Source organism: Balaenoptera borealis (assembly GCF_965194805.1).
Source record: "Balaenoptera borealis genome assembly, chromosome: 8".
NCBI lineage: Eukaryota > Metazoa > Chordata > Mammalia > Artiodactyla > Balaenopteridae > Balaenoptera > Balaenoptera borealis.
In genome coordinates, this window is record NC_138865.1 from 27,852,382 (window position 1) to 27,878,729 (window position 26,348).

At 38.1% G+C, this 26,348-nt stretch overlaps 2 protein-coding genes across 7 annotated transcripts in view; one reads left to right on the top strand and one right to left on the bottom strand.

Moving 5' to 3' along the window:
• LOC309633809 (uncharacterized protein) overlaps window positions 1–26,348 on the top strand; it is a gene marked incomplete at its 5' end in the record, with an annotated part of 240,066 nt that overhangs the window by 104,959 nt on the left and 108,759 nt on the right. The window lies entirely within an intron of this gene.
• LOC309632903 (hippocampus abundant transcript-like protein 1) overlaps window positions 14,602–26,348 on the bottom strand; it is an 84,825-nt gene continuing 73,078 nt past the window's right edge. For all 6 annotated transcript variants that reach the window (XM_082400945.1, XM_082400940.1, XM_082400943.1 and 3 more), the window contains 6 exons: window positions 24,887–25,000; window positions 22,129–22,200; window positions 20,600–20,712; window positions 19,003–19,100; window positions 17,084–17,226; window positions 14,602–16,381 (listed from right to left, as the gene is read on the bottom strand). In XM_082400945.1, coding sequence (XP_082257071.1) covers window positions 16,130–16,381; window positions 17,084–17,226; window positions 19,003–19,100; window positions 20,600–20,712; window positions 22,129–22,200; window positions 24,887–25,000 — 792 coding nt within the window. In that variant the 3' untranslated portion in view covers window positions 14,602–16,129. The remainder of the gene's footprint in view (window positions 16,382–17,083; window positions 17,227–19,002; window positions 19,101–20,599; window positions 20,713–22,128; window positions 22,201–24,886; window positions 25,001–26,348) is intronic.

Here is a 26,348-nt window from a genome sequence, read left to right on the forward strand (position 1 = left end):
GGCACCGATCCTCTGTGCGGGAATCTCTCCGCTTTGCCCTCCGCACCCCTGTTGCTGTGCTCTCCTCCGTGGCTCTGAAGCTTCCCCCCTCTGCCACCCGCAGTCTCCGCCCGTGAAGGGGCTTCTAGTGTGTGGAAACCTTTCCTCCTTCACAGCTCCCTCCCACTGGTGCAGGTCCCGTCCCTATTCTTTTGTCTCTGTTATTTCTTTTTTCTTTTGCCTTACCAAAGTACGTGGGGAGTTTCTTGCCTTTTGGGAGGTCTGACGTTTTCTGCCAGCGTTCAGTGGGTGTTCTGTAGGAGCAGTTCCACGTGTAGATGTATTTCTAATGTATCTGTGGGAAGGAAGGTGATCTCCGCGTCGTACTCTTCCGCCATCTTCTCGACTTTTAAAGCAACTTTAAATGTATAACCCATAAACAAAACCAAAATAGCTAATATACCAAAGTACTTTAATACATCTAATGCATGTTAATATTTTGTAATACGTTTATCTTTACACATTCACATTCTTGAGCATTCTAAATGACTCAATTTAATGAAGTTAATCTCAGGCAGAGTTGAAAAGAAACAATTCATACTTAAGTATGAAGGGACTAATAACCTCCACATCACTCACCCCCATCCCCCAAATCTCATGGGGTTTTTCATAACATTTTTTTCAAGTTATGTTCCTTTTTAAAATTTTAGAAAATGTAAGCCTTTTTATTCTTCTTACACCAAATGACCAAAATATAAAATCAAGTTATTGGAATTAAAATGGTAACAATCAGTATTAGATATCCACGTATTTTAGTATTCCAAAGACCTACATGTGCAATGATTCCCAGCTGGCACATGAGGCCATGTGAGAGTCACTGCAGACAAGGTCATAGCTCAGGCCACCCCAGTGGAGCTGCACTGGTAATAGGAGGAATGGTGAGATAGATTTCTGGGCCCAACATCAAGGAAGATCAGGCGAACACATAAAAATTAAAAATAAAAAGAAAGGAGGAAAAAGAAGCTTTCAAACACAAGCAAGCTAGAAAGAGACAGGGAGACCTAGTCAAGAGGCTCACTCCCTCTGCCTTAAAGAACTGAGAAAGAAAAAAAGCATAAAAAGAATAAAATCCAACCTCCATAGTTTTTTATGAGAAACAATATAGGGTATTGTCTCTCAGAGCCAGAATACAAGGATTTAGGACTCAAGGGAGGAAGTGGAGTGGCTCCTCTTACTATCACACCTACCAACATTAACCCATCTTTGCAACTCTGAGAGCTGCCAGTGGGAGATAAGTGGATAATGCTGCCACAAGGTGACACAACTATTATTCCATTGCACTGGAAGATGAGACTGCCACTTGGCTTCCTCATGTCACTGAGGCAGGAGACAAATGGGTTGTACTGCCAATGGGGGAAAGGAGAGCTATGTCTGGAACCCAAGGGATTCTCTGAGGTGTCTCATAGTACTCCATGCCGAGTAGAAAGGTTAGTAGAAAATTACAGCTACCAAGAAAAATGGCACAACTGCTGGGAGTGCAGATCCTTCCGTGATGAAGATCTTGGTCACCTGTCAGGTAGAAAACCCCAACGAGCTGAAGTTCTAGTGAAGGCCAAGGAAATATGGAATGGGTAGAAGCAGAAGTTATAAATACTAGCTAAGGCCATGTGACCAGTCACAGAAAAGAGGACAGAGCAGCTAAATATATCATCTCCTTCCTTTTGCTGGTATGTGTTTATATAGAGAGAGTAAGCATTTTCCTTTCTTTCCTCCTTCTTATTTTATACAAGTTTTATTGGAGGTTAATTATACCTTTTTGTAAGAGAATTTTCAAATGGTACTATGATTGATTTGGGGGGAGTAATCTACATAGTCCAGTGACAGATAACTGACTGCTAAGACTTCGTGTCTCCTAATTTTGTGGAGAGGGTGGGTGCATCAATTGCAAATAAGATAGTTACATGTCATTAAGTAGAAAAATGGAGTTGGTTGGTGGCCACATAGAGCTCACAAAGGTGTAGCAGGTATATTGATGGTGCCAGTGGTTCAATTATTGTCTCTCAGTTCCAACTTGTCCTTTAACTGGCATACCCATTCTGCTTTTGCCAGCTGGCTGTTAGCTCTGCCAATAAAGGATGCTAGAAGGAAACTGCAAACTGAAGAGGAAGAGTGACTGACTACTCCTTCTTATGTTCTCATTTCTCACAGCTACATTCCAACAATTTCTTTACCCTGACAGTGGCGGTTCTTTCCCATAGCAGCAGCTGAACCCAGTTTGCAGTTTTCCCAACACGAGCAGAACCCCAGGTACACTGTGCCAGCTCCATACACTACCCCCAAAGACCTTACCTCCAGGCCTAGAAACACCACCATTGACCATTTGGCAATCCCTCTTCAGAAATCTGAGACCCAACCACACGGGGACCCTTCCCTAAGATTCTATGTTTTAATAATTCAAACTTGTACTCTTTGTTCCCTCAGCCTGTGGAAACTACAGTTGTTACCCCCATGATACTTGAAACAGCAGTTCTCAAACTGTGGTCCCAGGATCAGCAACATCAGCATCTCCTGGGAACTGGTTAGAAATGCAGATTCTCATGCACCACCCAACCTACTGAGTCAGTGGCTCAGATGGGGTGAGCAGGAATCTGTTTAGCACTCCAGTTGACCCTGATGCATGCTGAAATCTGGGAATCACTGCCCACTGCCTTAGAGTTCTCACTTCACTCTTTTGGTTGCCTAGTTAACAGTATAGTTAACTATTCCTTATATTAAATTCTCTGTTTAAATAACTGGTGTGTGATACACTAATACTGTAGCATTCTAACAAATGTTTAAAGTAGTTATCAACACTAATCCTTCTTAAACTCTTCCAAAAAAATAGAAGAAAAGGGAACATTTCCCAACTCATTTATATGAGGCCACCATTACCAAAGCCAGACAGAGATGTCACAAGAAAAGACCTATATTCCTTATGAATATAGATGCAAAAATCCTTAAAAAGAAAAAAAATTTCATTGAATCCAGCAACATATTAAAGGGTTTGTACAACATGACCAAGTGGGAATTATCCCAGTAATGCAAGGGTGGATCAACATGTGAAAATCAACCAATGCAATATACTACAAAATAGAATGAAGAAAAAAAAAAAACAAAACCCACAATCAACTCAATGCAGAAAAAGCATTTGACAGAATCCAACATCCTTTTATAATAAAACAAACAAACAACAACAACAAAAAAACACTCAACAAACTAGGAATAGAGGGGAACTTCCCACAACATGTTAAAGGGCATCTATGAAAAACCTACAACTAATCACTCAAAGGCAAAAAGCTGAAAGCTTTCCTCCTAAGATAAGGAAGAAGACAGAAAACAAAGATATACTGGAAGTTCTAGCCAGAAAATTAGGCAAGAAAAATAAATAAAAGACATCCATATTGGAAAGGAAGAAAACTATCTCTACTTGGAGATGACATGATCTAATATATAGAAAATCCTAACGAATAACACACACACACAAACACACACACCCAAAAAACTACTGGAGCTAATAAATTCAACAAAGTTGTAGGATACACAATCAACACGCAAAAATCAGATGCATTTCTATATACTAGCAATTAACAATTTAAAAATGAAATTAAATGTAAAGACATCCATGTTCATTGGTGGGAAGGCTTAATATTGTTAAGATGATAATACTACATCAGAAGTGATCTACAAGTTCAATGCAATCCCTAGCAAATACCAACTACCTTCCCCACCCCTGCCCAAAATGGAAAAGCTGCTTTTAAAATTCATGTGGAATTGCAAGGGACACTGACTAGTCAAAATAATCTTTAAGAAGAACAAAGTTGGAGAACTCACACTTTCTGATATAAAAATTTACTATGATAAAGCAACAGTAATCAAAACCGTGAGGTATTGGCATAAGGACAGACATGTAGACCAAAAGAATTGAGTTGAAAATTCAGAAATAGACCCACACTTCACTGTTCACTGAATATTCAACAGGGTTACCAAGACCATTCAATGGGGAAAGAATCTTCAACAAGTAATGCTAAGATCACTAAATACTCATGTGCAAAAAAGAATGACGTTGAAATCTTACCTCATACCACATACAAAAGTAAATTCAAGAAGGGGAAAGAACTAAATGTAAAAGGGCAAACTATAAAACTCTTAGAAGAAAACATATGGGTAGGAGGGACCTTCAAGATGGCAGAGGAGTAAGATGTGGAGATCACCTTCCTCCCCATAAATACATCAGAAATGCATCTACATGTGGAACACCTCCTATAGAACACCTACTGAACGCTGGCAGAAGACCTCAGACTTACCAAAAGGCAAGAAAATCCGCATGTACCTGGGTAGGGCGAAAGAAAAAAGAAAAAAGAGACAAAAGAATAGGGATGGGACCTCACCTCTGGTAGGGAGCTGTGAAGGAGGAAGTTTCCACATACTAGGAAGACCCTTCACTGGCGGAGACGGGAGGTGTGCAGGGGGGAAGCTTCAGAGCCATGGAGGAGAGCGCAGCAACAGGGGTGCAGAGGGCAAAGTGGAGAGATTCCCATACAGTGGATTGGTGCCAACCAGCACTCACCAGCCCAAGAGGCTTGTCTGCTCACCCGCTGGGACAGGAGGGGGTTGGGAGCTGAGGCTTTGGCTTCGGAGGTCAGATCCCAGGGAGAGGACTGGGGTTGGCTGTGTGAACACAGCGTGAAGGGGGCTAGTGCACAAGAGCTAGATAGGAGGGAGTCTGGGAAAAAGGCTGGAACTGCCTAAGAGGCAAGAGACCATTGTTTCAGGGTACATGAGGAGAGGGGATTCAGAGCACCACCTAAATGAGCTCCAGAGATGGGCGCAGGCCACGGCTATCAGGGCGGACACCAGAGATGGGCATGAAACGCTAAGGCTGCTGCTGCAGCCACCAAGAAGCCTGTGTACAAGCACAGGTCACTATCCACACCTCCCCTCCCAAGAGCCTGTGTACCCTGCCACTGCCAGGGTCCCGTGATCCAGGGACAACTTCCCCGGGAGAACACATGGCACGCCTCAGGCTCTTGTAACATCACGCTGGCCTCTGTCGCTGCAGGCTTACCCTGCATTCGCACCCCTCCGTCCCCCGCCCACTGGCCTGAGCCAGAGCCCCTTAATCAGCTGTTCCTTTAACCCCATCCTGTCTGGGAGGGAACAGACGCCCTCAGGAGACCTACATGCAAAGCTGAACCCCAGGAGCTGTGCAAACAAAGAAGAGAAAGGGACATTTCTCCCAGCAGCCTCAGGAGCAGTGGACTAAATCTCCACAAACAACCTGATGTACCCTGCATCTCTGGAATACCTGAATAGACAATGAATCAACCCAAAATTGAGGCGGTGGACTTTGGGAGCAACTGTAGACTTGGGGTTTGCTTTCTGCATCTAATTTTTTTCTGGATTTATGTTTATCTTAGTTTAGTATTTAGAGTTTATTATCATTGGTTGATTTGTTTATTGATTTAGTTGCTCTCTTCCTCCTCCTTTTTTTAGTATAGTTTTTAGGGCTTGTTATCATTGGCGGATTTGTTTTTAGGTTTGGTTGCTCCCTCCCTCCCTCCCTTTTCTTCTGAGCCGTGTGGCTGACATGGTCTTGGTGCTCCGGCCAGGTGTCAGGCCTGTGCCTCTGAGTTGGGAGAGCCGAGTTCAGGACATTGGTCCACCAGAGACCTCCCAGTTCCACATAATATCAAACGGCGAAAGTTCTCCCAGAGATCTCCATCTCAATGCTAAGACTCAGCTCTACTCAATGACCAACAAGCTACAGTGCTGGACACCCTATGCTAAACAACTAGCAAGACATGAACACAACACCACCCATTAGCAGAGAGGCTGCCTAAAATCATAATTTCAGACACCCCAAAACACACCACCAGACGTGGACCTGCCTATCAGAAAGACAAGATCCAGCCTCATCCACCAGAACACAGGCACTAGTCCCCTCCACCAGGAAGCCTACACAACCCACTGAACCAAGCTTAGCCACTGGGGGCAGACACCAAAAACAACGGAAACCACGAACCTGCAGCCTGCGAAAAGGAGACCCCAAACACAGTAAGTTGAGCAAAAGGAGAAGACAAAGAAACACACAGCAGATGAAGGAGTAAGGTAAAAACCCACCAGACCAAACAAACGAAGAGGAAACAGTCAGTCTATCTGAAAAAGAATTCAGAGTAATGATAGTAAAGATGATCCAAAATCTTGGAAATAGAATGGAGAAAATACAAAAAACGTTTAACAAGCAACTAGAAGAATTAAAGAGCAAATAAACAATGATGAACAATACAATAAATGAAAATAAAAGTTCTCTAGAAGGAATCAATAGCAGAATAACTGAAGAAGAAGAACGGATAAGTGACCTGGAAGATAAAATTATGGAAATAACTACTGCAGAGCAGAATAAAGAAAAAAGAATGAAAAGAATTGAAGACAGACTCAGAGACCTCTGGGACAACATTAAATGCACCAACATTCAAATTATAGGGGTCCAGGAAGAAGAAGAGAAAAAGAAAGGGACTGAGAAAATATTTGAAGAGATTATAGTTGAAAACTTCCCTAATATGGGAAAGGAAATAATCAAGTCCAGGAAGCACAGAGAGTCCCATACAGGACAAATCCAAGGAGAAACAGACCAAGACACATATTAATCAAACTATCAAAAATTAAATACAAACAAAAAATATTAAAGGCAACAAGGGAAAAGCAACAAATAACATACAAGGAAATCCCCATCAGGTGAACAGCTGATCTTTCAGCAGAAACTCTGCAAACCAGAAGGGAGTGGCAGGGCATATTTAAAGTGATGAAGGGAAAAACCTACAACCAAGATTACTCTACCCGGCCAGGATCTCATTCAGATTTGACAGAGAAATTAAAACCTTTACAGACAAGCAAAAGCTAAGAGAATTCAGCATGACCAAACCAGTTTTACAACACATGCTAAAGGAACTTCTCTAGGCAGGAAACACAAGAGAAGGAAAAGACCTACAATAACAAACCCAAAACAATTAAGATAATGGTAATAGGAACATACACATCGATAATTACTTTAAATGTAAATGGATTAAATGCTCCAACCAAAAGACACAGACTGGCTGAATGGATACAAAAACAAGACCTGTATATATGCTGTTTACAAGAGACCCGCTTCAGACCTAGGGACACATACAGATTAAAAGTGAGGGGATGGAAAAAGATATTCCATGCAAATGGAAATCAAAAGAAAGCTGGAGGGCTTCCCTGGTGGCGCAGTGGTTGAGAATCTGCCTGCCAATGCAGGGGACACGGGTTCGAGCCCTGGTCTGGGAAGATCCCACATGCCGCGAAGCAACTGGGCCCGTGAGCCACAACTACGGAGCCTGCGCGTCTGGAGCCTGTGCTCCGCAACAAGAGAGGCGACGATAGTGAGAGGCCTGTGCACCGCGATGAAGAGTGGCCCCACTTGCCGCAACTGGAGAAAGCCCTCACACAGAAACGAAGACCCAACATAGTGAAAAATAAATAAATAAATAAATAAATAAATAAATAAATAAATAAATAAATAAAATCTTATCTTATTAAAAAAAATTTAAAAAAAAAGCTGGAGTAGCAATTCTCAGATCAGACAAAATAGACTTTAAAACAAAGACTATTACAAGAGACAAAGAAGGACACTACATAACGATCAAGGGATCAACCCAAGAAGATATAACAATTGTAAATATTTATGCACCAACATAGGAGAACCTCAATACATAAGGCAAATGCAAACAGCCATAAAAGGGGAAATCAACAGTAACACAATCATAGCAGGGGACTTCAACACCTCACTTTCACCAATGGACAGATCATCCAAAATGAAAATAAATAAGGAAACACAAGCTTTAAGTGATACATTAAAACAAGATGGACTTAATATTTATAGGACATTCCATCCCAAAACAATAGAATACACTTTCTTCTCAAGTGCTCATGGAACATTCTCCAGGATAGATCATATCTTGGGTCACAAATCAAGCCTTGGTAAATTTAAGAAAATTGAAATCATATCAAGTATCTTTTCTGACCACAACGCTATGAGACTAGATATCAATTACAGGAAAAAATCTGTAAAAAATACAAACAGATGGAGGTTAAACAATACACCACTTAATAAACAAGAGATCACTGAAGAAATCAAAGAGGAAATCAAAAAATACCTAGAAACAAATGACAATGAAAACACAACGACCCAAAACCTATGGGATGCAGCAAAAGCAGTTCTAAGAGGGAAGATTATAGCAATACAATCCTACCTTAACAAGAAACATCTCAAATAAACAACCTAACCTTACACCTAAAGCAATTGGAAAAAGAACAAAAAAAATGTCCCTAAGTTAGCAGATTGAAGGAAATCATAAAGATCAGATCAGAAATAAATGAAAAAGAAATGAAGGAAGCAATAGCAAAGATCAATAAAACTCAAAAGCTGGTTCTTTGAGAAGATAAACAAAAATTAATAAACCATTAGCCAGACTAATCAAGAAAAAAAGGGAGACGTCTCAAATCAACAGAATTAGAAAGAAAAAGAAGTAACAACTGGCACTGCCGAAATACAAAGGATCATGAGAGATTTCTACAAGCAACTATATATGTCAATAAAGTGGACAACCTGGGGGCTTCCCTGGTGGCACAGTGGTTAAGAATCTGCCTGCCAATGCAGGGGACACAGGTTCGAGCCCTGGCCCCGGAGGATCCCACATGCCACGGAACAACTAAGCCCGTGTGCCACAACTACTGAGCCTGCGCCCTAGAGCCCACAAGCCACAGCTACTGAGCCCACGTGCCATAACTACTGAGCCTGCACTCTAGAGCCCGCGAGCCACAACTACTGAGCCCACGTGCCACAACTGCTGAAGCTCGTGCTCCTGGAGCCCGTGCTCCGCAACAAGAGAAGCCACTGCAATGAGAAGCCCAGGCACTGCCCCGCTCGCCGCAACTAGAGAAAGCCCACGCACAGCAACGAAGACCCAACGTAGCCAAAAATAAAATAAATGAAATAATTAAAAAAAAAAAAAGGACAACCTGGAAGAAATGGACAAATTCTTAGAAAAGCACAACTTTCTGAGACTGAACCAGGAAGAAATAGAAAATATCAACAGACGAATCACAAGCAGTGAATTTGGAACTGTGATTAAAAATCTTCCAACAAACAAAAGCCCAGGATCAGATGGCTTCACAGGTGAATTCTATCAAACATTTAGAGAAGAGCTAACACCTATCCTTCTGAAACTCTTCCAAAATATTGCAGAGGGAGGAACACTCCTAAACTCATTCAATGAGGCCACCATCACCCTGATACCAAAACCAGACAAAGATGTCACAAAGAAAGAAAACTACAGGCCAATATCACTGATGAACACAGATGCAAAAATCCTCAACAAAATACTAGCAAACAGAATCTAGCAGCACATTTAAAGGATTATACACCATGATTCAGTGGGGTTTATCCCAGGAATGCAAGGATTCTTCAATATACGCAAATTAATCAATGTGATAAACCATTATAACAAATTCAAACAGAAAAACCATATGATCATCTCAACAGATGCAGAAAAAGCTTTCAACAAAATTCAACACCCATTTATGATAAAAACCCTCCAGAAAGTAGGCATAGAGGGAACTTTCCTCAACATAATAAAGGCCATATATGACAAACCAACAGCCAACATCATTCTCAATGGTGAAATATTGAAACCATTTCCTCTAAGATCAGGAACAAGACAAGGTTTTCCACTCTCACCACTATTATTCAACATAGTTTTGGAAGTTTTAGCCACAGAAATCAGAGAAGAAAAAGAAATAAAAGGAATCCAAATTAGAAAAGAAGAAGTAAAGCTGTTGTTGTTTGCAGATGACATGATACTATACATAGAGAATCCTAAAGATGCTGCCAGAAAACTACCAGAGGTAATCAATGAATTTGGTAAAGTAGTAGGATACAAAATTAATGCACAGAAATCTCTTGCATTCCTATACACTAATGATGGAAAATCTGAAAGAGAAATTAAGGAAACAGTCCCATTTACCATTGCAACAAAAAGAATAAAATACCTAGGAATAAACCTACCTAAGGACACAAAAGACCTGTATGCAGAAAACTGTAAGACACTGATGAAAGAAATTAAAGATGATACAAATAGATGGAGAGATGTACCATGTTTCTTGGATTGGAAGAATCAACATTGTGAAAATGACTCTACTATCCTAAGCGATCTACAGATTGAATGCAATCCCTATCAAACTACCAATGGCATTTTTCACAGAACTAGAGCAAAAAATTTCACAATTTGTATGGAAACACAAAGGACCCCAAATAGTCAAAGCAGTATTGAGGAAAAAAAACGGAGCTGGAGGAATCAGACTCCCTGACTTCAGACTATACTACAAAGCTACAGTAATCAAGACAATGTGGTACTGGCACAAAAACAGAAATATAGATCAATGGAACACGATAGAAAGCCCAGAGAGAAACCTATGCACCTATGTTCAACTAATCTACGACAAAGGAAGCAAGGATATACAGTGGAGAAAAGACAGTCTCTTCAGTAAGTGGTGTTGGGAAAACTGGCCAACTATATGTAAAAGAATGAAATTAGAACACTCCCTAACACCATACACAAAAATAAACTCAAAATGGATTAGAGACCTAAATGTAAGACCAAACACTATAAACCTCTTAGAGGAAAACATAGGAAGAACACTCTTTGACATAAATCACAGCAAGATCTTGTTTGATCCACTTTCTAGAGTAATGGAAATAAAATAAAAAACAAACAAATGGGACCTAATGAAACTTGAAGTCTTTTGCAAAGCAAAGGAAACTACAAACAAGACAAAAAGACAACCATCAGACTGGGAGAAAATATTTATTAACGAATCAACTGACAAAGGGTTAATCCCCAAAATTTTCAAGCAGCTCATGCAGCTCAATATCAAAAAAACAAACAACCCAATCCAAAACTGGGCAGATCTAAACAGACATTTCTCCAGAGAAGACATATAGATGGCCAAGAAGCACATGAAAAGCTGCTCAACATCACTAATCATTAGAGAAATGCAAATCAAAACTACAATGAGGTATCATCTCCTCACACTAGTTAGAATAGGCATCATCAGAAAATCTACAAACAATAAATGCTGGAGAGGGTGTGGAGAAAAGGGAACCCTCTTGCACTGTTGGTGGGAATGTAAATTGATACAGCCATGATGGAGAACAGTACGGAGGTTCCTTAAAAAACAAAAAACAGAATTACCATATAAGCCAGCAATCCCACAACTGGGCATAAACCCAGAGAAAACCATAATTCAAAAAGACATATGCACCCCAATGTTCATTGCAGCACTATTTACAATAGCCAGGTCATGGAAGTGACCTAAGTTTCCATCGACAGACGATGTGGCACATATATACAATGGAATATTACTTGGCCATAAAAAGAAACGAAATTGAGTTATTTGTAGTGAGGTGGATGGACCTAGTCTGTCATACAGAGTGAAGTAAGTCAGAAAGAGAAAAACAAATACCGTATGCTAACAGATATATATGGAATAAAAAAAAAAATTCTGAAGAACCTAGGGGCAGGACAGGAATGAAGATGCAGACGTAGAGAACGGACTTGAGGACATGGGGAGGGGGAAGGGTAAGCTGGGACGAAGTGAGAGAGTGGCATGGACTTATATATACTACCAAATGTAAAATAGCTAGTGGGAAGCAGCTGCATAGCACAGGGAGATCAGCTCGGTGCTTTGTGTCCACCTACAGGGGTGGGATAGGGAGGGTGGGAGGGAGATGCAAGAGGGAGGGGATATGGGGATATACATATGCATATAGCTGATTCACTTTGTTATACAGCAGGAACTAACACACCATTGTAAAACAATTATACTCCAATAAAGATTTAAAAAAAAAAAAAAAGACAACCACAAATGGTGTGGGGCACTGGATAACTACATGAAAAAGGATAAATTAGGACTTCTATCTCACACCATATACAAAAAATTTACCCAAAATGGATCAAAGACCTAAATGTAGGAGATAAAACTATAAAACTCTTAGAAGGGAAAAATAGTTGTAAACCTTCATGACCTTGGATTAGTCAATGGTTTCTCAAATATGCCACCAAAAGCACAATTGACAAAAAAATAAACTGGACTTTATCAAAATTTGTGCATGAGAGGACACTATCTAGAAAGTAAGAAGAAAAGCCACAGAATGAGAGAAAATATTTATAAACAGTATATCTGATATAAGTCTACATCCAGAATATATAAAGATCACTTACAACCCAACAACAAAAGACAATCCATTTTAAAAATGGGCAAAGGATTTGAATACACATTTCTGCAAAGAGAATATTCAAATGGCCAGCAAGCACATGAAAAGATTTTGGAGATAATAAGGATGGCTAAACAATATTATGACTATACTAAAAAACACTGAATTGTACCTTTCAAATGGTTAAAATGGTAACTTTTAAGATGTGTGAAAAAAGAAAAAAAAAAGAAAACATATGGATAAGTTCATTACACCTTGGATTTGATAACAGATTCTTAGATAATGACACCATACAAAACACCAAAAAGAAAAAAAGCTGATAAACTGGACCTAATCAACACAAACTTTTGTGCATCAAAGGACACCATAAAGAAACAGAAAAGCCAACTCACAGAATGGGAGAAAATATTTGCAAATCATACATCTGATAAGAGTCTAGTGTCCGGAATATATAAAGAACTCTTACAACTCAACAAGAGAACAAACATCTTGATTCAAAAATAGGCAAAGGACTTGAATAGACATTTCTCCAAAGAAAAGATACAAATGGCAAATAAGCACACAAAAAGATGCTCAACATCATCATCAATCATTAGGGAAATGCAAATCAAAACCACAATGAGATACCACGCTAAACTCACTAGGATATCTATAAACAACAACAGCAAAACAGAAAATAACAAATGTTGGCAAGGATACAGAGAAATTGAAGCCTTCTTACATTACTGATGGGAATGTAAAATGTGCAGCTCTGTGCCGGTTGCTCAGATGGCTAATCATAGTTACTACGTGACCTAGCAACCCCACTCCCTGACATATACCTAGGAGGACAGGTTCACACAAAAACTTGGACAAGAATGTTTTATGGCAGCATTATTCATAATAACCTAAAAGTGAAAACAATCCAAATGCCAACTGACATTTGATTGATACATTATCAATTGATAACTGAATAAAGAAAATGTGGCATATGCCACACAATGGAATATTCAGCCTTAAAAAAGGAATAAAAATTGACACGTGCTACAACATGGATGAACCTTGAAAACGTTATGTGAAAGAAGCCAGACACAAAAGGTCACATACTGTGATTCCATTTATATGAAATGTCCAAAATAGGCAAATCTATAGACACAAAGTATATTACTGGTTTCCAGGGGATGGGGATAGGGGGAATTGGTAGTGATTGCTAATGGGTATGGGGTTTCTCTTTTGGGATGATGGAAATGTTCTGGAATTAGATAGTGCTAATAGCTGTACAACCTTGTGAATAAACTAAAAACCACTGAATTGTACACTTTGGAATGGTTAAAATGGTTAATTTTATCTCAATTAAAAAATCTACCTAATTAAAAAAAATGACATTTGTTATACTGGGTAAAGAAACTACAATTTTGGTAAGCAGTGGTAAAGAACAAAGACTCCATGAGAGCATCTTTTAAAAACTGTCGCAAAATACACCTGTTAATTTTATCTCAATTTAAAAAATCTACCTAATTTTAAAAAATGACATTTGTTATACTGGGTAAAGAAACTACAATTTTGATAAGCAGTGGTAAAGAACAAAGACTCCATGAGAGCAACTTTTAAAAATTGTGGCAAAATATACCTAACATAAAATGGATCATTTAAACCATTTGTAAGTAGTTCAGTGGCATGAAGTACATTTACATTGTTGTGCAACCATCCTTACCATCCATCTCCAGAACTTTTCCTGCAAAACTGAAACTCTACCCATTAAATAATAACTTCCCACTTCCCTTTCCCCCTAGTCCTGCAACCACTATTCTACTTTCTGTATGAATTTGACTAGATATTTCATATAATTTGAACCATACAGTATTTGTCATCTTGTGACTGCCTTATTTCACTTAGCACAGTATCTTCAAGGTTCATCCACATTGTAGCATGTGTCAGAATTTTGTTCCTTTTAAAGGCCAAATAATATTCCATTTATGTATAATATATACCATATTTTCTTTATCCATTCATCCAACAATGGACACTTGGGTTGCTTCCACCTTTTGGTTACTGTGAATGATGCTGCTAATAAACATGGGTGTACAAGTATTTTGTATCCCTGCTTTTTTTAAAAATAAAAAAATAGTTGTGATCTCTTTTTGAAGATCACAACTTTTTGAAGGGAGGTTTTGAAATGAAACTTATTTTGAAAATACACATATCTTCTGCATTAGCTTAAGGACTAAAAACTTCTTTCAGTTGAAAGTCACCCAAAGGAGAACCCAAAGATCAATGGTATTGTTCGCTTTAAAGAAACACAAAAGACATAAAAGTATCCATTGCAAATTTATTATGCATTAGGAAGCTTAACTTAAAAACCAACAGCATAGTAAAAAGATATGTTATCTTTGTTCACAGCAGAACAGGTTTCAAAATATATTTTCTTTTAAATGTATTCAGTCAGTACACAATCCTTTATAAAAGTTGTATATATTTTTTTCTGTCAATACCTTCATTACATTTATAAATACAAGATTTATATAGCACCCCATCAAAAAAAAATTAAAACTCCTTATGAATATCTACATATATTTCATACCTATAAAACTTTCAAAGGAGTGCTATGTTAAAGATGGGCCCTAGTTAATGGTCCACTTACTGGTGCAGGAAAATACATATATAATCTGTAAAGTTTTCTTTGTCCATAAAACATCTCAAAAAATTAGCAAGACACTTATTGTGAAACTGAGCTTCTTAAACCATCATATTTTAGAAAGGAATTTGCTGTGCATATTCCCATGAGATTCAAATGGCAGACAGATAGGTGAAAATAAAGACTGACTGAAAACAAATGCTTACATAGAGCAGTTAAGGCAGGTGTGTGATGAATGAGAAACACTGGAAAGTAAGACACAGGAGATGTGGGTGGGAGCAAATATAGTAAGAATGCATTACGTGAGTCTAAACTTGGATATAAACTCCACTGGTATCCAGTTACTCTCATTCTCACTTAGGAATGTTTACATTGTTGAAAACTTTCTTACAAGCACCCTCCAATTTCTATGTTGCCACCAGAATGGCTGATGTATGTTTTTCTTCTGTAAAATCACCTTGGATCTAACCAAAACATTAGGTCCAGGAATCTGAATTGCTAGTTCTTCATGATTTAAATTTATTAAAAAATTTTCCTTCATCTGGTAAAGGTTATCACTAATCAATATTATTACTGCCCAGAGGTGTATATGCTGAATTTCATTCTAGCCAAGAATAGGAAGTACAGAGAAGGAAAGGAGAGTAAGACTAGTTATTTGCTTGACCTTTGAACAAAGGCAATAGATCCCTGATACTGAGTGACCCTTGGAGCGGCCACTCATAAACACCTATGGGCTAAACGGGCACAGTTCAGAGAAACAGGAGGGAAGAAAATATGGGATTCTTTATCTCAAATTTTGCCAGAGAAGGCAGTTGTACTATAATCCTGCACCTTCTACCGAAAAGGACATGGTCACTCTTACTCTGGAGTTATTAAAGGAAAGTCATCCTTTCTACCAGAGATGACTTTTTCTGAGTTTCAAAGTGTGGACTCCAGATAACTTTGAGAGTTGCATATTATTTGCAGAAAAGTATTTCAAACCTTAGCTTGTTCTAACATATAAACAGAAAGAAAAAGAATGGTAGAAAAGGAACAGGAGGAGGAAGGGGAGGGAGATGAGGGATGGAGGTGGTTACTTCTCAAACTCGGCCCTGAAGGATGCCACTAGTATCTCCCCTCCAGCACCATGAAGTCTCCAGTGTGGTGTGGCTCCCCCATGGCTCTCAGAGATGGAGTCTACAGAATTCTCGTTTCTGCAGAGGTTATAGCTCAGTGCACTGATTCCCAGGCTCCTCGAAGGAAGAGAGCTCCCAGATGCTGCTGTCCTGCAGTAGTGGCTCAATGTCTTCATCACTGCCTCGTTCTGGAGTGTTGGTCAGGCTGCCGCTGATGCTGTTGCTATGTTTTTGAATTCCACTGCCTTTACTGTATTCAGGGATGAATAAGGCAACCAGGAAAGACATAAGAACTATACATGCCCCAAATAAAAACGGTGGGCCTGGGATGACAGCTCCCTGATGGGTGTGGGAAACAAAATGAAGATGAAGAATTTGGTTAGTCTTTCAAATCAAAATTAGTCCTGGACGACCCCAAAAAAGCACACCACTGAAAAGTGAGTTACTTTCTCATAAGCAAATGTTCATTAAGTGTCATAGCAAATTCTAACAAAGCCTGGTGTCTGGAATATGATGGAGGGCAACTAATCACTGCTTTGTGCACCACTTTCCAACAGCTTAACCAAACATGTAAACAACAGTTGTTTATCTCTAATCCTGCCCTGTGACCTGAGATTATGCACTATGTACATGAACAGTAATTCCAATTTTGTATAGAAATCTATATTAAATATAGCTTGGAAGGAGGGAAGTAATAGCAAATAAATAGTAGAAAAAGCACTCTAGCTCAAATTCTAGCTGGAATTTTAGGTCATTTCATCTTTTATTTGGCCTGAGCTTCACCAGAGGACAGCATTCTGATCAGAGTAATTATATAGGTGAAAACAGAATCTGAACAAAGTTAAGACAAATCTTTTACATAAGATATTAAATCACTGAAATGATCCCTCCCTAGTTGCAGGAAGCAATGAACATAGCACTTACTACTGTCAAATACAATAGTATTATAAAAATAAGAACACTTTCCAAATTTAAGGTCAGAAGATTTTGCTATAATCAGACACAATTGCTATTGTAAACCTAGACTTATTACCAAATTACCTGCAGGGCAGCATTGTTAGAATTCAATTCCAGTTCCAACTCAGTCAGTTCCACGTGGAACATGTAGAATATGAAGCCATACAGGGCTGGCCCCAGGCCATTACACAGTCCTCTTATTCCAGTTATGATACCCTGGGCAACTCCTAAATCAGAAAAAAGAGAAGGGAGCCAGTATTCTCAGATAAGCATCTCAAGATTGGAGACTTAACAGTACTTTCTTACTAATATGAAATACTGCTTCTGCTGGACTGAGTAGTCTGGGCTTTGGAAAGTAGATTTTAGGGACTTTACCCATCATATTTTCATTCATTGCACAAATGTTTCCTTGGTTTTCTATGTCCTTTTAATGCTATCCTCACTCCCTGTCCTAAGATCTATAGGATATGAAATGACAGTGATGTTTCTAAAATCCTTTTGAGGCTGAATTCCCTAACAGCAGAGCTTCCTATAATCAGGGAATAATAAAAAGTTTTAATATTCTCCATTTATAGGCAATTTACACTTTTCTGTGGATTGAGATTTTCCTTTTCTACTCATTTACTGGTGTTTTTACAATAAAAATCTGCCCTTTGCCTCTTGTATCCCCCCTGCCCATGTGTGAGTCCAGAGGTCCTGATGCTGTGTGCTCCCAGCACCTTCAGACAGATTCTGTTCCTCACAGCGACCTCCATACTCCAGGTCCATCTCCCTGTACACCTCTACTGAAAAATCCCACAAGTGCTAATTTCTAGATATCTCTGGTATCTAATGTGGCAGGTAAAAAATTAGCTTGAACCATGAGATGAATGTTTCTGTAAATCAAAAATGGTCAAATATAATTCAACCTAATACAGTGTGTTCTAATAAGTTTATATGCTGACATTCAGAAACATCTGTATTAATACATGTAAGCATAAAAAAGGCCAAAGAAAATTCATGCCCTGAGAGATAGGATAGTGTCTCTTAGATGCTGAGGCAATGCCCATCCTTCACAGATAGCTCATGCCTTTACTTCAAGCACAACACCTCCCTAAGGATGCAGTCAGCTAAGTTAACATAACCAGGGTAACACAAAGAATTTGTGGTCTTCAAATGATACTGCTATATTTAAAATAGATAACCAACAAGGATCTACTGTAAAAAAAAAAAAAAAAAAGATTAAAAAAAAATAAAAGTAGATATGAATAAGATGGCAAATTTCTGATGTGGAAAAATAGGTGCAATGAATAAACTATCTTTTCCAATCTAGTTTTTTATTGAAACTTTAAAAATATCTCTAAGGCATTAAAATTTTTTTCTTCTAAAATTCACTACTTCCTGACTACAGTCAGGTAAGTCATTAAGTGATGGAGAAAGAAAAGGATTAATTGTGGCAGTAGGAACTGCTTGATAGGGAAGCCAGAGGCACAGAAGGATGAAGTAAGAGTCTAGACAGAGTGCTACTCTACATAGTCATCTTAATTTTGTCTCTCACTCTGCATCCAATTATCAAGAACTACTCAGATTTATTTTTCTTTATCCACTCAAAGAATCATTTCCTAAACTGAGTAATAGACTCTGAGTGATTCCAAATTAAAGAAATTTCAGTGATTAAATAAAGAACTCATTGTTTTACTAACTAGTCTGTTAAAAATATGATTAAAGTCTAGTAAATTCTAAATTCTAACGGTGACAAATAAAAGAGGAGTCAAAACTGAAAAGAGAAAATGGATAGTTGTCTTAGTATTCTGACATGCTGAGTCCATATTTCAAAAATATGATCAAAGATCAAAGTAGGAAGGAAAACAGAATTTTCCTATTTGCCAAAGTAAATAGGTATGATTGTTGAGCAGGGACCACATGGCTGTAACCTCTTGCTCTGTTGATGTGAAGACAGGCTCAGAGTTGCTCATGCTTATGGCAGGTACGTCTCCGTTGAAGGAGGAAAACAGTGACCTCACCTTGCTGATCTGACTCTGCATTCCGAGAGACGAGGGCACTGACTGCTGGAAATGTGATGCTGGACATGGCGGCCACGGTCCCTGCTGCCCACATCATCCTGCAATGACAGGACAGGCTGCGGTCAGGGAGCAGGCCAGCCCCAACGAGCTTGCTGTTCAGAGTACAAACAATGGCAAAAGCACAAAATGCTTTCTGTTTTCTTCTGTTAAGTTGCATTTATTTTTTTCCTCTTTAAAAATGGATTTTTTTTTTTTTTTTTAACCTAGAAGGTTATGCATCTGTTAATACTGATCACTTCACGGGCTGGGAAAGTTTCATTTCTTTATTTTACCTCTGTCAAATCTGTTCTTCCTGGTTTCCCTATTACCATAGTTAGATGCAAGCTCAATGAAATGCAAAAGGATTTCTTGTTTCTATAAGTGCCACATTTTCCCTACCAATTTTCCACTTTTTTCTTTGTACTTCTCAAAGGCTCACCTCCATACTGTCTTTGAGTTGCTCAGTTTTCTACCCCTCAATAAAGTGTTGTGTGCCACCGACAGAAAAAGTTGGTGGCACACAACACTTCAGAGACCTGAAGTTCAGGATGACATCCTGCAGACTTCCAAGTGTGCTCCCTTTAGACCTTTGTTTTTTTCTCAATGAAAGGGACCTACATGTGTGTCAGTATTAGGCATTGAGTGTGAGCAAAGTGAGGCCCCAACTGGGCTTAAAACCTGCTTGGCCAGACTCTCTTGGGGACGACATGCACGTCCTTACTTAAAAGGAAAAACCCTTTAGGTCAAAAGAATCTTTCTAAGGTACCATGAGTTTGACTGAATCAGCTACTGAACCAAAGTTCATGGGACTGAAATTAAGATTTCCAAGAACAAGAAGAATCAACCACTGACCACCTAAAGCATTTCGAGTTCTTCTAAATTGTGTCATCCATTTATGACTGCAAAATGGGGACCAACTCAAATATCTAAAACAGAGATATGAACTGTAGTATTTGGTAGCCAGGCACATAGGGAAACTTGCCACACAACAAAATAGCACTCAAAATTCTTTTTATTTCTTCTTATTCCACAGGGCTTAATTTGACCTTCCTTCCTCTTAATGGGAATCTAATACACTAGGAGTAATAACTGATCAGGATACACAAGATTCTGGAGGAGATCTCAGTGTTCATCTAACTCATATGCTTTATATTATAAAGGTTATGTCACTGTCCAAAGTCACTCAGCTAATGATAGTAGTAAATCCCACCATAATCAAGTCATTTTTCCTTGTCTTCTTGTTTTGTTTTTGCCTATAATGTGTTGTCTCCAAAAATTGACAAATGTGTTTAAAAATTAGGCATAAAACTTTTTTTCGGAGGGTCAGAGGAAGTAACAACTCACTGAAAGCCTGCTGAGGTGAAGGCAATCTATCCAAATAATCCTAAATTACCAGCTCTACCCTTCCCCAAATTAAGTCTAAACCGTTTTTGAAATGTTGAATACACTATGCCAGTAAAATAACTCCTGCTTCCTTCACATCACACTCAACTAATTCGAGCTCCTCTAAAAGATACATCTGTCTATTAGTTCATGAGAATCCATGGGAGAGGCTTACCATGCCTGAGATCCAAAACCGTACCAGGCTAACTGGAACATCTGAAAACCCAAACCAAGGAGAACGGTGTTCTTATTCCCTAATGATCTCATCAAGATGGTAAGAAAGACCGTCTGCAAAGCAAAGGGGATAATCCTGAGTAATCATATGAACACAAGCACAAGATTTGATGCAAGTTCTGTGGGGAAGCACATTAATGGTGACCAAGAATCTCAAAATGGCAGACCACCTGACCTAAGACCTTGGAGGCCGTGCAGTACTTATGTAGCTCTAAAGGGGTGAAACTTCGGGGCCTTCCCAGACTAACCTGGGCTCAGGGCCTTCGGCCTCCTCCCCAGAAACCTGTTTATCTGGTGCTTATCACTTCCCAAAAGGTCATCACAGCTGTTCAACAGTTACTGTGATTGAGAAGAAAATGCCTCCGCCTCTTTGGAGAAATGCCAATAATTTAACCACCAGTGAATAGCAAACCCCTGATGAACATTTACAGAGTATGTGGGATTTTGGTGGGGGTTAACAGTTTCACAAAGTTGGACTGATACAAATGTGATTTTAACAAATATATACTCTGCTAAAAAATTAGGTGAGACAGCCTGAAAAGGCATAGGATAAAAGATGAATCTGGGCTAATCGACTAACCAGAGTTAATATAAAAAACAAGCCAAAATCAAATTTACAAGCAAATTTACATTTGCTGATACAGTTAAAAAAAATAAAAGGCCCTTGGTTTGATGCATTCTTATGAGCCTTGTCAATTCTAATATTTGGGCAAAGCAGTTTTGCAGCCTTCTCATTTCTCTTTGAGAGAGTTATCACAGAAGAGTGCTCCACCTGGCCTACCATGCTTTAAAGCAGCATATAGCTGTTCCAGGGAAATAGCCTCGTAACAGTCCCATATGATATAGTGAACGCATCTAAGCATATCAATGAACTAATTTAAAAGCGCATTTGCCCTGCCTTTTGTGGTCCTATAATAGATGAGGAAACATTTAATAAATACTCTTTACTCATTACATATATCCTAATGTACTGACTTACCACATTTCTTCAGTCCTGGGGACAGCAAGGATTGTAATAGTTACAAAATTTCATTTCTGCTTTTCACCTTCATTACTTTTCAATATTAAAATAATATTGAAACCTTTTTCTGGTTAATTTTGCAATACTGGAGTTAGATTGTGGTTGGTGGTTGTAAAAGCAAATTTTTATTTGCTGAATTGATCCATTAGAGGTAACAACATGTACTCTACAAAGTATTGAAAAGTTGTGTTAAATTCCTCCTAAATCATAACCTTAAGATTCTATTAAAAATGGAATAACTCTATGGTCTGTATCCATGTCAGTTTACTGGGTTTGATATTATACCATAGGGCACAAGATGTTACCATGGCAGAGGCGGAGGGGAACTGAGGTAGTGGTGCAGGAGATCTCCATGAATATTTCTTTGCAGCTTCCTATGAATCTACAGTTACTTCAGATTAAAAACATGAAAAAAAAAAAAAAAAAAGGATGGGTAAAATAACACTCACCTGAGCCACAATAGACAGAATTCCTACCATAGCTATGAATGCTGCAATTTTAACAGATCCAAAACCTATGACCTGTGGAAATGAAAACACTTTGTAATACAGATATTATAAAAATAAGGAATGTTATGTTCCATTAAAGCCATAGAATAAAATAGTTGAGGAAAGTTCATAAAACCTTGACAATGGCAAATTAGGCAGTGCTCAAAGTTGAACCTATTTAACCAATAATTTATATCTAAATCTGTCATAAGAAATAATTATAAGCAGCACAACTTAATTTAACAAATATTAAATATTAAGATAATATTTTCTATTGTAGGCCTACCTACTTTTTTCATATCCATCCCCATCTGCAACCCACCAAGAGACAAATATAACATTATCAAGCGTTAGAGAGAACATGAAGAAAATGATTCGATTTTTGATGCTGCCAACACAGAGTATGCTCACTGGCAAAGTCAGTGGCTCTCAACTTTGGCTGCACATTAAAATCATGTGGGCAACCGAGAAGGGGAGAAGAGAAGAAGGGAGAGGGGAGAAATGAGATGCTGGAATCCACTTGAGACCAATTGAATCAGACTCTCTGGGCCCAGACACAGGTATGTTTTAAAAAGCTTCCACGGTGATTCTAATTCTAAAGAGCAGCCAAAGTTAGCTGGTAATGATTTCTAAGCCTCTTAATCTTAACAGCAGCTCTGAAATGCCTACTAAAACTTTAAAGTTTTAAATATCAAATTTTTATTTGCCCTATCTATTGAAACTTTATAAAATTCAGAAAAAAACTTTAAAAGTTATTGTATACAATCTTCACATTTCATAAATGACCGTCTTGCTTCAAGTTACACAACTAGCTAATAAAAAGAGTTAGAGCTAGAACCTCTGGTTCCCAAACCAGTGCTGCTGACATTAACAATATCCTATTACTCTCTAATCAAATGCAATTTAAAAAAATTGGAATCTATTTCTCAGTCTAATTTGTAAGTATATATATATTTTTAATTGAAGTATTGTTGATTTACAATGCGTCAGTTTCTGCTGTACAGCAAAGTGACTCAGTTATACATAATACACATTCTCTTTTATATTCTTTTCCATTACGGTTTATCCCAGGACACTGAATATATAGTTCCTTGCGCTATACAGTTAAGGACCCTGTTGTCCATCCATTCTATATGTAATAGTTTGCATCTACTAACCCCAAACTCCCAGTCCACCCCTCCCCACACCCCCTGTAAATATATTTTTTAAAACAGCTTTATTGAGACAGAATTAAAATACCATACAATTCACCCATTACAAGTGTACAACTCAATGGTTTTAGTTTTATATTCACAGAGTTGGGAAATTATCACCATGATCAATTTTAAAAGCTCTCATCACTCCTCAAAGAAACATGGTACCCCATTAGGATTCCCATTCCTCCAGCCTACTCTACCACCCAGCCAATAATCTACTTTCTATCTCTATGGATTTATTTATTCTGAGCATTTCATACAAATGGAATCATACTATATATGGTCTGGTTTCTTTCACTTATAATAATGTTTTCAAAGTTCACCCATGTTGTAGCATGTATCAGTGCTTCATTGCTTTTTACTGCCAAATAATAACATTCCATTGTATGGATATTTCACATTTGTTGATCCATTTCATCAGTTAATAGGCATATGGGTAGTTTCTACTTTTTGGCTACTATGAATAATAAATTGTGTAACAGTTTTTGTATAAGTATGTGTTTTCAATTCTCTTGGCTATATACCTAGAAATAGATTTGCTGGGAACTCTATGTTGAACACTTTGAGAAGGAGACATGTTTTTTCACTTTCTTCCTTGGACGTTCCCATTTTCCCTACATTATTTTCTATATTAAATGCAAATTTAATGTAATTTAATGTATGCATATATAATTTTCTACATTAACCACACTATCTCACCACTCTTCCCTCTAAATCTCCAGCATCCACCCACCATAATGAGCAAAACAAAAATAAAACTGCTTGAAAAAAAGTTTTACTTAAACGTGCCACCATATAAAATATTGTAGTCTCATACTCTCAGGAAAACTATGAGAATGGAGAATTTAACAAATTTTATTTAAAAATATCTCTAAAAATAGAGGAATTTAGGAGGAGGACTTCCAGTGAAATCAGTAAAAGACCAAGACAGGACTGCAGTGGAAGGCAACTCAGGTCTTAGCAATCCCAGAGACCTAAAACAACAGTTGGAAAAGGGAACTTTTTTTTTTAATTGCCGTAAGTCAATTGCCTTTTGGGGAGGACAAAGTAAAGTGTAAATTTTTAAAGAGAAAAATCAGAAGGGAGAAAAGATTATTTTGGTTATTGTTTGTGAGCCACCTTGAAGTCAGTCTACAGTGGTGTTGAGCTATGGCCTACTATAGATGGCTAAGCAAGCTGGCTGTGATCAGACCCAGGGGGTCAGGGCACTTCTGAAATAAACTTTACCTCTCTGTGAAATTTAATGGGTATTATTAAAGATTTAATAAATTCTGTTTCTACTAATTCTCTTTCTGTATAACTCTCAAAGAAATTTTTTCCACAGTAAACATTTTATTGTATTTTAAAAATTATTGCACTAAAGGTTTCCTGACTACTAATTATATGTCAGCACCTACATTTATAACTAGAAGCAAGTTAACACATTTTTTTTCTCTACAGTGTTTTCCCACAAAATACCTCTAGCCAGATCCCAATCTCTGATTTTCCTCATTTTCAAAAGCTACTAGGCACTCACTACTCACCTGCCTGAGATAAAGGAAAAAACTTGAATACTGTCCAGCCTCAGGAAGGTATGAAAGAAAAACAGTGATGCAGATTAGTAAGACGGTAGAATCTTTTCCAACTTTCTTCAGTGACTAGGAATAAGCAGAAATAGAAACATATAAAAAGCAAATAGATACTGATGTCACTGATATTCTGGGATACTGGCTGCACTGTTTTGATCTATTAAGGTGGATAACAAAAGATGAATGGATTATATATAAAAGGAATTGAGCCTTAACATTAAATCTATCACCATCTCTTAAAGGAGGTTAGAAGTCCTAATTTCAGAGGTATGTTTCAAATATTATAGCTTTCTCTCTCTCTTTTTTTTAAAAAAAAATTTGCTCATCTTTGTTAACAATACTGGTTCACATCCTGAAACAGACCCTGAACATGCTATGAACAGACCCTGAAAAACATTGCTCCAGAACCTTTTAAGAAAATCTCATCTTTCTCTTTCATTCATAATACAACTCCTTTAAAGCCATAAACAGCACAGTGTTTTAATTACACATAAATTTACTCTATTCTTTAAAATGTTGGTATTAAATTTGCCTTTAAAATTGGTAGACAAATAAATATGCTCCAGCCACGGGGTCAGTGACGACAAGATTCTCTGACCAGTAACAACTTTTTGAATGTTACAACCTAGTCCAAAAATCCTATACTCCTCTCTACACAGGATGTTTGAGTAGACCAGGGGTGCACCAAAAGTTGTCTACAGAGTGTACAGTTCTGCAGTGCATGCTAGGTCATCATAACTGTAACCTTCATATAATTAAAAGCAAAAGTAGCTAATGTCTATTGGGACCTTGCTATATACCAGACACTAGACTGGTTAATTTATATACATTCACTGCAATCCTCATTAACAGCCCTGAAAAGTAAGCCACAATAGTTCCACTACATAGAGGAATTTCTCTGTGTAGCTTGACCAGTACATGACAAGGTGGGAGGTCTGACTGCCTCCACTCCTGGTTTCCTTCTCTCCACACCTATTTCTTGATATCTGACATTACAGCACAGACAGAATGAGCAGGGTCCCCAGGTCATACAATGAGGGAGCTTTTTAGAAAAGAACTTCTCATGAGTTAGTTTTCTTATATGTATTTTTCCTAAAAGGTAAACTTAAGGGAAAAAAGCAAATATCACATCTCTGGTTATGTTTTTCCGCACATATTTTCTTCAAGAACAATTTCAAACCAGAGAAGGTGGGGAGAGAAGATTCTTCTTCTCAGTACTTCTTCTAGTTGTTAATGGGATTCCCCCATGACAAAAGAGAAAACAAAGACTCCATTCAATCCGCAAAAGACAAGTTCAACGTGGGTGTATATTAACAACTTAGATAATAACTACTTTAGTCGGTCCAAATGCATTTAACCTTTTTGAATTTAAGTGAATCGAAACAACCACTTCAAATGTCCACCTTCATTTATTTTG